The 16,981-nt window shown below is 35.3% G+C and overlaps 2 protein-coding genes and 1 non-coding gene across 6 annotated transcripts; 1 reads left to right on the top strand and 2 right to left on the bottom strand.

The window, feature by feature from the left end:
- The first annotated feature begins 315 nt into the window (after nt 1-315).
- Nucleotides 316-387, top strand: TRNAQ-UUG (transfer RNA glutamine (anticodon UUG)). Its single transcript has one exon. It is a non-coding gene; the product is annotated as a tRNA-Gln (tRNA).
- A 117-nt stretch (nt 388-504) lies between these two features.
- Nucleotides 505-3,324, bottom strand: LOC130989619 (pentatricopeptide repeat-containing protein At4g21300-like). Its single transcript, XM_057913639.1, has one exon. It carries the CDS (start codon nt 2,968-2,970, stop codon nt 619-621), a length of 2,352 nt encoding a protein of 783 aa, XP_057769622.1. The 5' UTR covers nt 2,971-3,324; the 3' UTR covers nt 505-618.
- Nucleotides 3,325-4,612: 1,288 nt separating this feature from the next.
- Nucleotides 4,613-9,210, bottom strand: LOC130989618 (uncharacterized). Of its 4 annotated transcripts, none has more exons than XM_057913637.1 (5): nt 8,947-9,210; nt 8,551-8,743; nt 7,628-7,836; nt 6,970-7,555; nt 4,613-6,479 (listed from the first exon to the last, which is right to left on the bottom strand). In XM_057913637.1, the coding sequence occupies exons 3-5, from the start codon at nt 7,832-7,834 to the stop codon at nt 4,798-4,800; spliced, it is 2,475 nt and encodes an 824-aa protein (XP_057769620.1). In that variant the 5' UTR covers nt 7,835-7,836; nt 8,551-8,743; nt 8,947-9,210; the 3' UTR covers nt 4,613-4,797. The 4 variants fall into 4 exon arrangements, with proteins under 4 accessions (XP_057769620.1, XP_057769618.1, XP_057769619.1 ...); XM_057913635.1 differs by having other exon boundaries at nt 4,613-6,491; nt 8,947-9,166; XM_057913636.1 differs by having other exon boundaries at nt 4,613-6,491; nt 8,551-9,166.
- Nucleotides 9,211-16,981: the final 7,771 nt, after the last annotated feature.

Genomic DNA, 16,981 nt, shown 5'->3' with positions numbered 1-16,981 from the left:
TATATTATGAATTATGTTTTACATAACTTTTAGAAATTAGAACATTGTAGCTACAAATCATCTTTTCAATTATAAAATCTTTGATATATTTAATGTTTCTCAATTTAATTACGCGGTTATACAATAAATCAATCGATACGCAGATCTTATTGAAAATTCCGCTTGTAGGGTGTATGATTTTTTCACCCTTACACATGATATTAATCACAGTTTGGTTAAAAGCTGTGGTAATATTGAGCTTTGGTATGAGGTGGCATCTCCCTGTGAAGTAAAATTAATAATAAAAAAATAATTAACAAAGATCTTACAACATCGGGTTCTATGGTGTAGTGGTTAGCACTCTGGACTTTGAATCCAGCGACCTGGGTTCGACTCCCGGTAGGACCTTTTTTCTTTTATTATTATTTCTTTATATAATTTTTCTAGCTTCAATTTCATTATAACAATTTTTATTTTCATAATAAAATTTTCCTGTTGAAAATTATCTATAACATACTAGTCCAATTTTCCTGTTGAAATGAGAAATCTGCAATGATCAAAATGCTACTCCATTGTTTGTACATCAGCAACAAAAATTAGTAATTTTCTTCCAAAATGGCTCAAAACTCAAACTAAAGCTCAGACAATAAGGCTGGATCCTGAAATCCTTCTCAGACCTTTTCTCTTAGCAAGAGCTCCAATATGGGCTACTTCATCCCATCTTCCTCCTCCAGCATACAGATTCGACAACGAGCAGTAGGTGCTCGTGTTCTCTGGCTCGATCTCCAGTAGCAAACGTCCTACTCTTTCACCCATCTCGGAGTTCCCATGAACTCTGCAAGCAGCAAGCAGAGAGCCTAGAGTTGAAGCATTGCGTCTTGATGGGGCATGTTCAAGAACATTGTAAGCTTCCTCGAGCTTCCCGGCTCGACACAGCAAATCCACCAAACAACCATAGTGATCATCAGATGGAATGATCCCATATACTCTCTCCATGGAGTTGAAAATATGGAAGCCCTCTTCTATAAGGCCGGTGTGGCTGCAGGCAGAGAGTATCGACTTGAATGTAACTCCATCGGGGGCGATGCTTTCACGTCTCATTTGGTAGAACAATTTGAGGGCTTGAACAAAGTCACCGTGCATACCATACGCAGCTATCATAGTGTTCCAAGATGACAACTGCTTCTCATCCATGAGCTTAAACAAAGTGCTTCCCACTTTGAGTTTTCCCTGCTTGCAGTAGGTAGTAATAAGGGAATTCACCAACGTTGTATCTTTCTCTAAAAATTCTCGATACACACGTCCATGTACTTCTCTCACTAGCATCAAAGATCCGAGCTGATTCAGTGCCTGAACCAAACATGTATATGTGATAGCATCAAGTTGCAAAAATTCCCTTTGCATAAGCAGAAACAATGCCATTGCTGCATCAGCTCGGCCGTGGTTCACCAGACCTGTCATCATCGATGTCCATGACACCCGATCCTTGATCTTGATCCAACCAAAGACTCGCCCAGCGCATCCTATGAGGCCGCATTTAGCATACATGTTTATGAACTGGTTTGCTATGTCTGTGTTTGCTTCCAAACCTTGCCTGAATGTGTAGCCATGGATGCACTTCCCTGTCCGTATATCCTCCATATCGGATAGTGCAGAGAGAACGCTGATAATGGTGCCAGTATTCGGTCTAACACGCGTTGCAAACATCCCACGGAACGTCTCAATGGCTCTATACACACATCCATTGTGAAGATAGCCAGCAATCATCACATTCAACATAGCTGCATCCTTAGCTTCTGTTCTGTGAAAGACATCCATTGCTGCGGACAAGTTCCTGCATTTAGAATACATATCAATCAAGGCCGTCGTGGCAACAAGATCAAGAACGATTCCCTCTTGAATTATGTGACAATGTATGGCCTTTCCTATATCCAAATAGCCCAAATCAGCACAACTCAATAGTCCATTTGCCAAGGCAATCAAATCAAGATCAGATTCACCAAGCATTTCAACAAAAATGGCCAAGGCTTCCAATGGCTGTCCAAACTGAAGATAACCAGCCATCAATGCGTTTCTTGAACCAGTAGTCTTCCTGCTCATCTTGTCAAAAACAATGGCGCCAGGGTTGGGATCAGCACATTTCACGTACATATCTATCAAGCTTGTTTCGAAAACTTCATCTCCACAACCAACTCCTCTTCTAACTGCATAGCCATGAATGGATCTTCCCTCGTTGAGAGCTCGTAACTGCGATGCACAACGTAGTAAGCTCACCAATGTCACTCTGTTAGGCTCTAATCCATTCATCTGCATCTCGGCTGCAACTCGAAACGCCTCATTAGCGCGATGATCGCCAGCTTTAGAGTATCCTGTTACCAAGGAAGTATAAGCAACCACGTCTCTCTCAGCTATTTCATCAAACACCTTAGCTGCTTCCCCAATTCGATCGCATTTAGTGTAGAATTCAATTAACGACGAACCCACGAATCGATCAGAACCCAATCCGAATCTAACGGCGTCGGCGTGGAGGCTCCTGCCAAATTTAGAAGCCCCCAACTCAACGCAACTCTTCAACGCGAAAGTGATCGAGGAACTGTGAATCCCAATTCTTTTCCGCCTCAATTTCGAGTAAATCCCTAAAACTTCACTGTATTGATCGGCTCTGAAATACCCAACAACAATTGAATTCCAGAGAGAGAGATTGTCGTTAATGATTTTGTTGAAAACCCATTTAGATTCTGCCAAAAGATTGAATTTTGCAAGTAAATTAAAAAGCTTGGAGCCCAGAAATATGTTGCGTTCAAGGCCATGTGTGATCACACAAGCATGCAGTTTCTTCAGAAAACTGATATCTGGACAGGTTTCCAAAAAAGAAACAAATTTTTCAGGTAGATTCTCTGCAGTAGAGTTGGGTAAATATGAAATTGAGGATTTTGATGAAAGAAAAAATTTAGGGTTTTTCCAATATTTTATTGGCAAAAATAGATTCATAATTATGAGAGAAATGGATCAAACTATCTTAATAAGTTGGCATGTTATTATGTTATGATCTACTAGTATTTGGGAAGCAGAGCAGTGTAACATTTGCATATTACAGAAACTAAAAATCTAATAAATTTAAAGAAAAAAGAATTAAATGTCAATAAAAATGACCATGTGCACCCAACATTGGAGTCATAAAAGTCCATAGATTTTGTCGAGTACTTTTCACTTTTGCCCTTTATTTGCTTTGATTGAAGTTTAAAGTTCTGTCGCATGGAAAGGTGTAGATCTGATTTACAGTCCAAAACTATCAATTGATGTTAGTTATTATATGCAAAATTAGAAAATATTTATTGCTAATTCAAATCGAAATAAGAGAAATAATTTGTGAACGGATAAATATCATGAAAACCCTGAACTATATCCGTTTTATCAAAAATACCCTGAACGTATCGAAATGTTCTCTAAACCCCTAATCTATCAGATTTTTATCAAATATATCCCGCATTTATTTTCCGGCCACCGGAAACGTGACGTGGCTTGCCGGATGCCACACAGTGTAATTTATATTTTATTATTTTTAATCCATGTCATTTTATATTCACTTTTTTTAATCCATGTCACTTAATAAATGAAAATACATGTGGAAATTAAAATTCACTTTACCATTGAATAAATTCACGGTAGTTCTAATAAAACTCATGCCCTAATTGAAGAAAATAAATCACGCTAACCTCTCTACCAGCAGATTGTTTCTCTCTGCCAATCTCTCAAGATATATATGCGCCGAGTTCGTGTGGCAGTCGAAGGCCAGTAGCTCCGACGGGTCGTTTCTCTCTGCCAATCTCTCCAGATATGCGCCGAGTTCGCGTGGCAGTCGAAGGCCAGTAGCTCCGGCGGGGGAAAGGGGAAGCGGGGGGGGGGACAGCGGTTCTGACAAAATATGAAGAAGAACCGAATGATGATGATGGTTGTGTTGTTTAGTGTAAAATTGATTTACGCAGAGGGAGAGTTCCTTTTTTATTGTAGTTTGACTCTTGATTATCAATATAATTCCTCTTGTTTTGGAACGTAATTCCTCTTTGTTTTGATAATCGAATTCTTATTTTTGTATGGTTATGTTTCTGATCCCAAGTATGAGTGAAATAGTTGATGAAGTAAAAGGGAATTTGCACTTTATCAAATGTGGAGTCTTATTAAAATCGCCAGGATGTTTCACAATTAGGGTTTATTAAAATAGATTATTCTTAATTCCAAGTTAATAAAAGTGAATTTTAATTTCCAGATGTATTTTCATTTATTAAGTGACATGGATTAAAAAAATGAATATAAAATGACATGGATTAAAAAAAATAAAATATAAATTACACTGCGGCATCCAGCGAGCCACGTCACGTTTCCGGTGATCGGAAAATAAATGCGGGATATATTTGATAAAAATCTCATAGATTAGGGGTTTAGAGAACATTTCGATACGTTCAGGGTATTTTTGATAAAACGGGTATAGTTCAGGAGTTTTCATGATATTTACCCTTTGTGAACAAAAGATTTGAAATTTGAATATAAGTTCATGTACTAATACTATCATGAAAATATAACTAAATTGTACACTCATCTAACCTATTACCAAAAAAAAAAAGGCCAAGAACACTAGTCATAAAAAATGGTCTGCATTCTCATCAATGTTGTGATTTGAGTGTACATTAAATCAACAATGAAGTGCTTCTCTTACCAAAGCAAATGGCCAATACCTGAACAATATTACCTCTATAGTTATATACACAAATTGGTAGCAGAGCTAGGCACAAGGGCGAACTCATCGAGAGACGGCCCCAGTCAACATTTCACCGGAAAAGAGAGGAACGCGTTAGGACATCGCTGCCTAGGCAGACGCCGTGTCTTCTTTCCCCATCCGGCTAAACTCCTCTCCTCGATCTGACAAACCGGCTGCTCTGCTTGCGTCGAGCAAGGTGTTTTCACTGTCGGAGACGTAGCCAAACGCTTCCTCCCCCTCCCGTTCCTCGTGGATCCCCGGTGCGACGGCCTCGACTGCAAGGTAGCACCTCCGGCCTTCAGCAACTCCTCGAACGCCTGAAAATCCTCCGTCACTTGAAGGCGCGACAGTGTGACTAGACCGGGGAGGATGTCCCTCTGGAAGTCTCTCCGTTGCCTCCCCCTTCTCGACTGCCCTCTCCGAGTCCTTCTGGTCAGCGCAGCTCCGGCCTCATCATCACTCGGAGCCTTCAACACGAATGGCTCGTATTGATGGTGCTCCTCCTTGGAGTCTTCCAACTTTAGTGTCATGAATTCGAAGTAGTCCATGCCATCAGGAATCGATTCTTCAACCTCACCGGCCCGCCTCTGATTCATTGCAACGCTTGCAGCAGCACCTTGTTCCAACGAAACAACTTCTGCAAACCATTTTAGACTAGAGAAGGAATCATCATCAACCAGTTTCTCTTCCACAGATGATGAGATAGCAATCATGGCCTCTGCTGCAATTTTGTCACATTCTTTGTAAGGTGATCCGGAGTTTACTTGTGACACGTCTATTTCCCTTGAGTCGAGTTCTTTAGGAGATGCATCCACTTCGGATTCAAGAACTGCCGGAGCCTCCAAGTCTATCTCCCTGGTAGCTATTTTCACGATAGCTGACGGGAGAGAGGGTGCAGACGGAGCACCCTCCTCGTCCAAAGACAAGTTCAAGTCGATGCAATGCCTCAGATCAGATATGTAGCCATTCAATCCTTTATCTAAAACACCATCTTTCATTCCAAGATTTTCACTAGAATCACGACCCTTGACTTCCTTCTTCTGATTTGAAGTCAGCAAGGCACCATCGGGCATCTCAACTTTAGCGAAGAACTTATGGGAATGGCTTTGCAACGAGTCAAGATTCATAAAATAGGAACTCCTCGCCCCGTTATCGAGGTCAGTACTTACTTGGGAATCTCTAAGAAACCATGGCAATGATCCTTTAGGATTGTCCTGGTTTCTTTCACAGTCTGAAAGAATACGACGTTGAGGAATCATCTCTCGTGACTTCTTAGAGGCTTCTGCAGCCATGTTCGAGTTATCCACATTCTTGAAGTCTATTTTGGAATCACTATCCAACCATTTCCCTTTCGTACCAGAATGACACGACAATCCTTCCTGGCTCGATATTTCACCTTTTGATTCTGCCTTTGATCTCTCATTGTTGCCCTCATTCCGATTTGCTCCATGAAGACCAAGGTTTTGCATGAATGAATCAGCAATCAACGAGGTGGGAACGCGGTGATTCTCTTCACGAGTTCCAGCTCTTCGGTCCAAATTACTTGACATGTTAGGAATCGAATCAAGTGCATCATCATTTCCTTCAGAAATTTCAACTCCAAATATCTTCTTTTTCTTCCGAGAGAGTGATGTGCTATTTGAAAATTCTTTTCGTGGCTCAACCAATAGGGATTGAGGAAACGCCACCGACTTTCCAGAGGAGAGGTCTCCCAATGAAGAATGTTTGTCGATTCTCCTTTTCTCTGGAGAATTAACTGAATTAGGCACGGCATGAAAGATGATATCAACAGCAGAAGACAATGTACATATAAAAATGGAAATAATGCTCTAGTAAACCTTGATGAGTACTAGAAATGCCTTTTTCGTGTTTTTATAAAGTAGTTCCTCATCTTCATGCTTTGTCGAGCATGCATGTAAAATTGTACCAAGAGTACTAGTGAACGACACATTTCTGTATGCAGACGAACAATACAAATATAAATGGCACTAATGACAGCAAAACAGGCATTTTGATGGAAACAACTGTTACTAAAAATGCTGACAAGAAAGTATTAATCTCTTCAAATTAGATATCTTACAAGACATCACCACATAGCAAAGCATTGCTGAGTTAGTCGAAAACGAAGATCCAAGCAAACCACAAAGTACAGTGAGAAAATCGAATCGAATTAAACTACAGCTGCAATAAGATGTTGAAAGATGTGAATAAGAATGTGATTTATATAGGCTTACCAGCATAGTCATCAGACAGATGCTCTTTTCCGCTCCTCTCGTTCCTCAATCCGCGAATACTCAGTGAGCCTTCCTTATTCATTATATCTAGTGAACCGTGGAAGAAATCTTTCGTGACAAGATTGAGGTTCGAACATGAATTCCCAGATATTTCTGCCCTTGACAGCACGAGCCTATCAGAAACTCCATTTCTTGGGTTAATTATCCTTTCGTCTCCTGGATAACCGTTTCTGTTGTACAAACCAAATGTCAAGGCATTGGCACCGTGTTGAGATGCCTGAACAGCACAAAGAGAGTTTTTATCGTCTCCATCACATGCTGCCAGATGGTTCCTTTTCTCAGAGGTGCTCTCAGCAACGGGAAACTTAGAAAATCTTTCTTGAAATCCGAGGTTATATGTTCCACCACGAAAAATGGTGTTATGTGAGGGATTCCATGATCTCTTCGCGTTTTCAGTAGGGAAGGGAGAGAGCAAATAGCTCAATCTAAACTTTTCTTCCACAACTTCATCTTTGTTCATTCCTCTCCTTTTGATCTCGTTCATCAGCTCCCGTTGCCTTCCATAAAGGCGGTGCAGTTCTCCGAGCTGAACAATCAAACACGAAAACACCATGAGATTTCATAAATTCCATAGATTCAGGATCAAGGTGATCAGTACCTGGTTTCTGAAAACTGATTCATGCTCGAGAATCGTCTGCTTCACTTTCTCTATGTCAAAAGACATTATTGAGTCTGGATTCGTTCCATTCTGCAGTTTCCCGTTTTCATAATACGAAGATCTCGTTGCATTGCTTGTGCTTGCATCAAGGTCAATGACAGAGTGATATTCCCGCAGAAACGGATTAGATTGTATCTTTGTTCCCATTCCTGAATAAACAAGAGCTACATTCAACAAAAGCATGGATCGGACTAGGTAATACAAGTAACGTGTTTGGAACAACAAAGCATCCACAATAATCAAATGTCCGATTTCTACAGCACAAGAAAGTTACAATCAAGAAACACAATTGAGAGAGAGTGTGCACTTGAACACCTTAACTGCAGGGAAAACAAGAATGATTCTTTCAATCAAACAGTATAGGCTTTCCCCTATTTACATTGTAAACAACTTAAGTCAGAATATACCAAGAATGTTTTTTTTTTTTCTCTGAAAGCTATATTAAATCCAAAAAAAGGAAAGGAAAAACATTCACTTTCCAATTTCCATAATGGATTTAAGCATCAATTTTCAATATACCCAGAATTCAAAAAAGGCATCAAATTTTCAACTTTCTGAATTATGCATTCAAACCATAAAAATCTAAGTGATGCATTATGGCAAAAATTTAGTAATGGGTAGACAATTATCATGTTGAGAAGAAAATTCAACAGCAGCATCATACCATAGCAAGAATTGAACCACAGTTTCTCAGAATACAAATGTACATAGAAAATAAGGATGCAAGAAAAGTGTAAGTATCTTCAGACAAGAAAAGCAAAGTATTTCAAGCTAAACTAAGATTTAAACCCCAAAGAAAAAGAAAAAATAAAAACTAAACAAAATCCAAGAAAGTGAAGAATAAAAAGAAATAAGAGAATTACCTCTCAAACTGGGAATCCTTTTCTGATTTTCCAAAATCCAGAGAGTCAAAAATTTAGCCAGAAATAAAGCAGTAGACAGAAAGCTACAGAGATGAATTCGCTTTCACAAGATGGAATTTCTCTGCACTAAAAAGGACAAGAATTTAAGGACCCCATGTCCAAAGATGGAATCTTTGTGCTGCCATTGGAGAACCTTCAAAATAAAAGAAAAAGATCACAACACCCACAAATTAAATTCTTGATCAATCAGCACCTTCAACAACATGAGAGAGAGAGAGAGAGAGAGAGGAGAGAGAGATCCAAGATAAGATCTTTTTCCCTGCGCAGACACAAACATGAACAAGTGTTGTTTGCAAAGAACAATGACTTGAAATTTGTCAACATGTGGAATCACACCTTATTCTATGTACTTCTCTCTCTCTCTCTTTCATCCCTGCCTCTGGAGTCAATCATTTCTTTCCCATATGGCCATACGAGAGATTGATAAATAAATAGTACAGTTTTGAGATGAGAAAATGAAATAAAATATTTACATTATATCTAAAGGGAATTTAATATTGTTATTGCAGATTTCCTTGGTTTTTAGGAAGTGAAAGCCTGAAAGGCATGGGTATCTGTTGGGACATTTATTACTCCACAATTTTCCAGATTCTCCAACCTTCCATGCCTTTTGGGTTGCACATTATTTATTTCTATTTTTCTTTTTTAGATATTCCCCCACTCAGCTCCAAAATCAGAACACAAATTGACAAAAAAAAGGATAAACATAATCTCCTGCATTTTCTTTTTTTACCTCTCTTCATTTGACTTGGGAATAGTCATAGTAGCGTTTTTTTTTTTTTTTTTTTTTTTTTTTTTTTTTTGGTCGGTCAAAGTCATGTTAGATGTTAGTAGTTAGTTCCCCATCCACTCCAAGAACCACCTTATCTCTCCATTCACCAAACTCCACCTTATATCTCCAATCACCAATTCGTTCCCAAGAGGGATCGAACCCTGGTCACTTCACTTAAGTGAGGACCCGGTGGCCAGTGGGCTAAGCCCCCTGGTTGGGAATAGTCATAGTAGCGTAGTGGAGCTTGATCATTTTTCTAAATGTTCATTTTTTAAAGGTTTAATTACAATTTATGGCATCACCTTTGAATTGAGTTGCAAAAATAGCCCATTTTATTAATAGTGTCCGTTGCTTTTAGGCACGGTAATTAAAAAATATATAAAAAATAGATAAAGTGAATTGGTAAAAAATATTTAAATATTAAATATAGGGAGACAATATATTGTCAAAACAAGAATGATATAATACTGTGAATAGGGACCCAATACTGAGAGTGGGTAGATTAAATTTCGACCCATAATGGGTCCCTATTCACAGTATTATTATTGAGATAGCAAAAAAAAAAATGAAATACTACTATTGAGACTGAGAAAGTATGATTCGACATTCTCAATCTAAAAAATTTAACATAGAAAATCTAAATACGATGTGGATATTATGATTTTATTATGCGAAAATATATTTTCCATTTGAACATCAAAATAACATCATTTTGATATTATTTTGTGCATCAAAACGATTGATAAGTTAGTGGAAAATATATTTTCACATCATTTATAAAATAAATCACAAAATTCATGTTGAATTCGAAACTTCCAAAAGTGTAGGCTTGTGCCATAACTACAACTAGTTGTGTCTATGAATGATAATCGGGTACGACGGGTATGAATAGTGGTTGTCTATATTCATATCTACGAACTAAATAAATAGTGAATTTTAACCGCGAAACTATTCGTGGATATCAAATGTTATCCAAACCCGCCACCCATCGGGTATCTGCCAACCCGCCACCAGCTACCAAAACAAAATTTAAATATAAATTAATAGTAAATTTAATACACAGAAAAAATCACCACAAATTACATAGTTCAAATCTACATCTTTCATCGATGTTCAATTCCACAAATGAGAAAGTTTAAATTCAAAATTAATATCCAAATTCATCAACTAAAATTTAAAATCCAACAAAGTCTGGGACTTAGGGTTTAGGTAGTGTTTGGGACTTTTTTCAGAAAGGATATGTTGGCCCATATCTGATATGTATATCCAAAGCTCATATTTTAAGGGTATTATTTCATAGGTATTTTCGCATATATTTTTTGCAGGTAAATGAGTTTCGCGGGTATATATAGTAAGTCTCCAAACTCATACCCGCGAACTAAATGAATAGTGAATTGTAACCACGAAACCATCCGTGAATATCAAATGCCTCTCAAACCCACACCTATTAGGGTCGAGTAATCGTGAATATCCGTTACCCGTGGGTAAGTTGCCATCCCTAGTTGTGTCTCATGCTATGTGCAAAATTGCATATTGCGTGTTGTTTTTTTATTTAAATTTAAAAATAACTTAATTTTTTTTAATGTTTATTATTTATATTTAAACACATGTATATGATTTATCTCTTTTTTATAGTTAAATTTTTATTAAAAAATTAATTATAAATCTTACATTGATAGATTTATTGAAAATCGTGATAATTAATCAGAAAGAAAAGTGCGATATTAAAAAAATAAATTTCATTATATACAAATTCTAAAGTATAGTAACAATTAAGAATTTTCATTTCGTACCTATGCAGTGTTATTTGAAATGATGTGCATATATTCTTTATACATACACATGTGATTTCTTTTTATATTTTGGAGGAGTATACTATTATGAAAATTATGAATTGTATAATTAATTTTAAAAATATACTCCCTCCGTCCGAGATATCGTTTTCACATTTGTCATTTCGATCCGTTTGCGATATCGTTTTCATTTTCATTTATAATTGTAGTGTTCACATAACACTTTATTCTCTTAACCTTATATTTTCATCAAAAAATGTCTTTATTGTGGGGCACAAACTCCACTCACTACAATATTCACTATTATCTATTACTTCACCACTTTTCTTAAAATTCGCGTTGTCCACAATATGAAAACGATATCACGGACGAAGAGAATATTAAATTTTAAATTATATCATTAATGAAAAATCAATGTTCATTAATGCTTCATTTCAGTGATGTTATTGAATTTTCAAAATAGTCACATTTGAAATTTATTGAATTTACATAGGATCATATTAAACTTAATTTGAACATTATAATTGATGAATCCAAAATCAACATCTAACTATAAAACCATAAATGACTCGAGGATTTACGTGGTTCGATCGTTATATCTACATCCACGGTGGGTTTTTGAGGTTTTTCACTATAATGGGAAAATTTACATTTTACATGGTGAGAAAATGAATTGAAAGCCCCCTCAACTAATAATAAAATGTCCTCTTAATAGCCATAAGAGTAAAACTAGGGCACTTGGGCCCATTTGACCCCTAAGACCCATTAATTTAAATAATTGGGCCTAAGCCCTTATTACATGAGTCTTGAGCTTGGACCTGAGTTGTTGAGCTGCCAAGATAATCCCCGATTGATAAGGTCAGCCCTGTCAAGTCAGCGCTACACAAAATATTTGAAATAATAATAATAATAATAATTGTGTTAATAATAATAATATAGAAGAAAGATTTCAGCCATGTTAATTGTACAGCATTGATGCAAAGTTTACTCCTCATCAATAATGTACTTGGATACAATCCTCTTCTCAACCCAAAACTTTTGAATTTATTTCATATCTATATTATATCAATTTTTTATATATTGAAATTGCATGCTTTTTTAGAGAGGTCAAAAGACATGTATTTCGGTGGGCAGTTTTAAGGATTCATACATATTTATAAAATGAATACATAGAAATTATGAAAAAAGTTTTGAAAAAATGTGAACATACACTGATTATGTATATATGACTAATAAAAATTATTTTTGTTACATATTTTTGCATGAAAATTTTAGAAGACAATTTTCTTTTAGTACAATAAATAGATTCGCCTCAAATGTGTAATTAATTAAATAAGAAAAAATCTTGGAAATAAAAAAATGAACTATAATTTATTGAAAACAAAATTATGAGAATGAGACGATGATTTTTTTTTTTCGAAACCAGAATGAGACGATTTAACTTGCAACAACATATGCAACTCTCAACATTTTCCTAAAAGCATGTAACTGATATCATCTACGTGTATGTTCTCCCGCCCACGCGCGACGGAAAGACTGACAAATGATCGCAGCCGCAAAAGAGTTGTCGATGCAGCATTTGCGCCAGAAAATGGAGTCTACGCGCGGCCGGCTAGCGTAAGGATATGATGCTTCTTAGATTGACTAGTACAACGACCTAAGAAATAGTACTAGTAGATACTGAATATAATAACCTCAAAAATAAATACTCTTTCCGTGGATGAAAAGTACGACACTTTTGCCACTTTGAGTGTTCACAAAAAATATAACACTTTTCATTTTAAGACATGATCCCACCAATTTTTCTTATATTTTATTCTTATAAACACTTCTTATTTATAAAAAAAATGTAGGTATAGATTTTAAAGATGGAAAATGTATTCATTTCTTTATATTTAAGTCAATCATATACTTTTTTGTTAGAGAATCTCTAACTTTCTTTAACAACATGTCGTGTAGACAAAAAATAAATACTAAACAATTTAGTTGAAACACACGCAAATCCGGATCCACTAGGATGACAATAAGAAAAATAATTGGATTATCTTAACTTTTTTAATTAAGAGAAAGATTCTTTTTTTTTTATATATAAAATTTTCAATGTAAGTGTTCTTTATTGTTTTTTGTCGTCTTCCATAGAGGCAGTTGAATTATCAAATCCTAATTGTAGAGTCTTCACAACACAAGCATATTATTTTGCTTAATTGTTAGAATGGATTGATTTGTGCCTAAAATTTCAAAGGTTATAATTCAATTGATGTCTTTCAAGTCGAACTATGGACTTCCATGTCGCACAAAATTCTCACAATGTACAAATTGATTAAAAATTGTCTTTTACTTTCAACTAGCATTTGCAAAATTATTTTTATATTTTATTATATATAAAATTAATTATCATTTGATAATCAAATAAAAATTCTAAATATAAATAAAGATACTAGTATAATTTAAGATAAATACTTCCCCCGTTCCATGATTCTTGACATGTATTCCTTTTTGAGCCGTCCCACGAATCTCGACACATTTTCAAATAAGGTAATAATTATTACCTTCTCTCTCCTACTTTATCACTTTTATTACATTATATCTCCTACTTTATCACTTTTATACTTTATTACATACATACTTAAAAAATTAATCTACAACTCCTTAATTCTCGTGCCGAAACCAAACGTGACAAGATTCGTGGGACGAATGGAGTATATTTTAGTTTAATATAAAAATATTAAAGAATAATTCATATTAATAAAAAATGATATTGTGAAAAAAAAACAATACTATAAGTTAAAAGATAATTGAAAATAATAGATTTATTCAAAAAAAAAAGGAGAGAGGAGAGAGAATTTACTTAAGTTTTAATCTTTAAATAAATATAATTTTTATATTTTAAATCCAATATTTACATAGCATATATCAAATTAAAGCTCTTGTCATGATCTTTAATTTGACACGCATATCAAACATTTTATAATTAGTCGAATTTAACAAATTTAAAAAAGAAATAAAATAGCAAATAAGAAGTTAAAGAAAAAGAAAAAAAGATGTATAACTTATAAATAAACCTTCAATTTTATTCTAACTACAAAATTGTCACGCAATTTTAAAATTGATTTGAAATCAATTTGAAATTGAAAACTCTCTTTTTAATATAGTATAGATTACTGTTGGAAAAATTATTGTTAATTTTTTTGCCTTTAAAAATGTTTAAGAAAATTATATGATTATAAGAATGCAATTAGCTCATGCTTCTTTCACCTGTATCCTTATACGAGCAACACCAACTTTTGGAGTTAATTGTTAAAAACAATATTATAACTTTTAGTGTTTTTATAAAAAGGATTATATGTTACGAAATTTAAAAATGATGACTATAACTTTTATTTTTTACATTTACAATCCTATTTCGTACCCAGAATCAATTATTTGAAGTTTTGGTGACATTTTAGAGCCCGTTGCTGACGTGACCTTGCCATGTCACCTTTTTGGTATTTTTTTATTTTATATTATCGATTTTGTAGTACATTTGTTGCCTAAAATAAGAATAAATGGTAAACATTAATAAGGAAAAACCAAATATTTTTCAGCATGAATATCGAATTTTTTAGGCATTCATGCTGAAAATAATAGTTTTAGGCATTCATGCTCAACAGTTTATTTTTATTTAAGGCTGCAAATATGCTAAAAAATTGATAATACAACAAAAGAAAAAAAATGCCAAAAAGGTGACATGGCACGACAAGTCGACAACATCAGCAACGGGCTCTAGGTGTTCTCAAAAGCCTAAATAATTGATTTTGGGTTCGAAATAAGAGTATAAATGCAAAAGATAAAAATTATAGTCCTTATTTTCAAATTCCGTAGTAATCTTCTTTTTGAAAACACTGAAAGATACGATCCTGTTTTAACAATTAGCTCCCTAACTCTTGAGTTCAAGTTATATATTATGGATTAAATTAAGTTCTCATTTTCTTTTCTTTGTTTTTCTCTTTATTATTGTTGTGCCAAAAAATAACACCTATAAAAGAAAGCAATAAGAACACAGAGATTTACGTGGTTCGATCGTAAGATCTACGTCCACAGAATTTTTGGGGTGTTTTTCACTATGTTTTGGGGAGAGATTGTTGGATTTGTATACTGAAAGCAATAACGTTTTATGTTTGTATACAATGTTTCCTAAGTTCACTATCTAATCTCCTATCTGATTGTGTTCATGATTGCATATGTATGTTCTCTATCTCTATATAAGTAGATTATATGGTGTGTTGTAGATCACTGAAGACCATATAATTGGAAAAACCTTAAGAGATATAATATAATCACAGCTGAAATAACTCTAGGACAAGTTATTGGTTTAGGCTGCGGTATAGATGGAAGTAGTTTATCTTGACTACTTATCTATACTGGTACGTCATTACGTATTGATAGGACCACCGTGAGATATATTCTTCTATTTGACTTAAGTGAAGAATTAAAGATCTCGGTAACTTATAAGATCTTAATACTAATAAGATTTCAGATATATATGTTGATTCGTTTATCACTTTGACTTACTATGAGCGAGAGTTATATAGTAACTTGAGTACTCTGTATCTTGGGTGATAGCGGTTAATATATGATATCTGATTATCTGTATTAGTAATCGTATCCGGTAGAGGTTAATGACATCCCCTTAAGGAGCTCAATAATGTTTATTGCCCTAAACTCTGCAGGTTGATTAAGTTCAGGCGCAATAATAAGTTTTGAGTGGTACTGCTTAAGGATTACAAAAGAGATTAATTAATTAAGGCTGTCAGAGCTATAATTAATTAATGGATGTCGGAGATTTTAAATACGAGGATTTAATAAGTCTAAATACAAGCCCCGACTCATCACCAGCAATAAAGGGGTAAGTCAATATCGGTTCTCTAGTGGAATGAACTGATATTTATAAATTAATTATGGTCTAGGCTGACCATAGATAAATTAATTTATTTGAGGCCCATCTTTATTCCTTGTATCTGGTCCCTGGACTGCCCCAAAGTCTCCTAGCCCTAGAAGAAGAGGAAAACGCCTCCTACACTAATTTTGTGCCTACACGTATTTATTTTATTATAAATACAGCTGTCAGCTCTCAGGAAAACACACTGATAAAATATTAGGGTTTTGGAGAGTTGTGGGGCGCAGGAAATCGTGTGGAGCATTCTCTCTTGGGACTTTCATAGAACGTTGTCCATCCAACGGTGAAAGCTGAGCGAGATACAGTTCAGAAGATCAGAGCTGGAGTCAAATTTTCTGCGAGATACAGTTCAGAAGATCAGAGCTGGAGTCAGATTTTCTGCGAGATACAGTTCAGAAGATCAGAGCTGGAGTCAGATTTTCTGCAGGAAATCAAGTTCTGGCAGTTTCGGTAAAATGGCCATAACTTCCTCCACAGAACTCCGATTCAAGCGAAACAGGCGGCCACGGAAAGCTCTCTCGAAGACGAAGAAGTCATATTTCTGGGCAGAATACGATTTGAGGACGTTTGAGGCTTCAAACGAAGGCTTGAAGCTGACTGGTCTGTTCAGCGACGAGTTTGACGAATTCTTATGAATTCTTCAGGTATTTCTGAACTCCAACGTGCAGCACTTAAATACATAGGAGCATGTTAGGATTAATCGTTGTATGATAAATTAATAATAACCAAGAAACGATCATCGGGCAAAGCGGAACGTTAATTCAGTTTAATATTCCTTCAGAGATTACATTGTACAAATATGAATTCGGTCGGTTCCTCCTTGAATAATGAATATATGCCTTATTTATAAGCAAAATACTAAGAATTCTA

Source organism: Salvia miltiorrhiza, chromosome 6 (genome assembly GCF_028751815.1).
Source record: "Salvia miltiorrhiza cultivar Shanhuang (shh) chromosome 6, IMPLAD_Smil_shh, whole genome shotgun sequence".
Taxonomy (NCBI): Eukaryota; Viridiplantae; Streptophyta; class Magnoliopsida; order Lamiales; family Lamiaceae; genus Salvia; species Salvia miltiorrhiza.
Note: the sequence above shows the minus strand (reverse complement) of the source record. Positions and strands in the feature narration are given on the sequence as shown.

Coding starts and splice junctions, on each gene's coding strand:
- LOC130989619 (XM_057913639.1), bottom strand. CDS start 2,970: ATGAATCTATTTTTGCCAATAAAATATTGGAAAAACCCTAAATTTTTT.
- LOC130989618 (XM_057913636.1), bottom strand. CDS start 7,834: ATGGGAACAAAGATACAATCTAATCCGTTTCTGCGGGAATATCACTCT. Junction 7,556..7,627: donor AATCAGTTTTCAGAAACCAG/GTACTGATCACC, acceptor TTGATTGTTCAG/CTCGGAGAACTGCACCGCCT. Junction 6,492..6,969: donor TCTGTCTGATGACTATGCTG/GTAAGCCTATAT, acceptor TGCCTAATTCAG/TTAATTCTCCAGAGAAAAGG.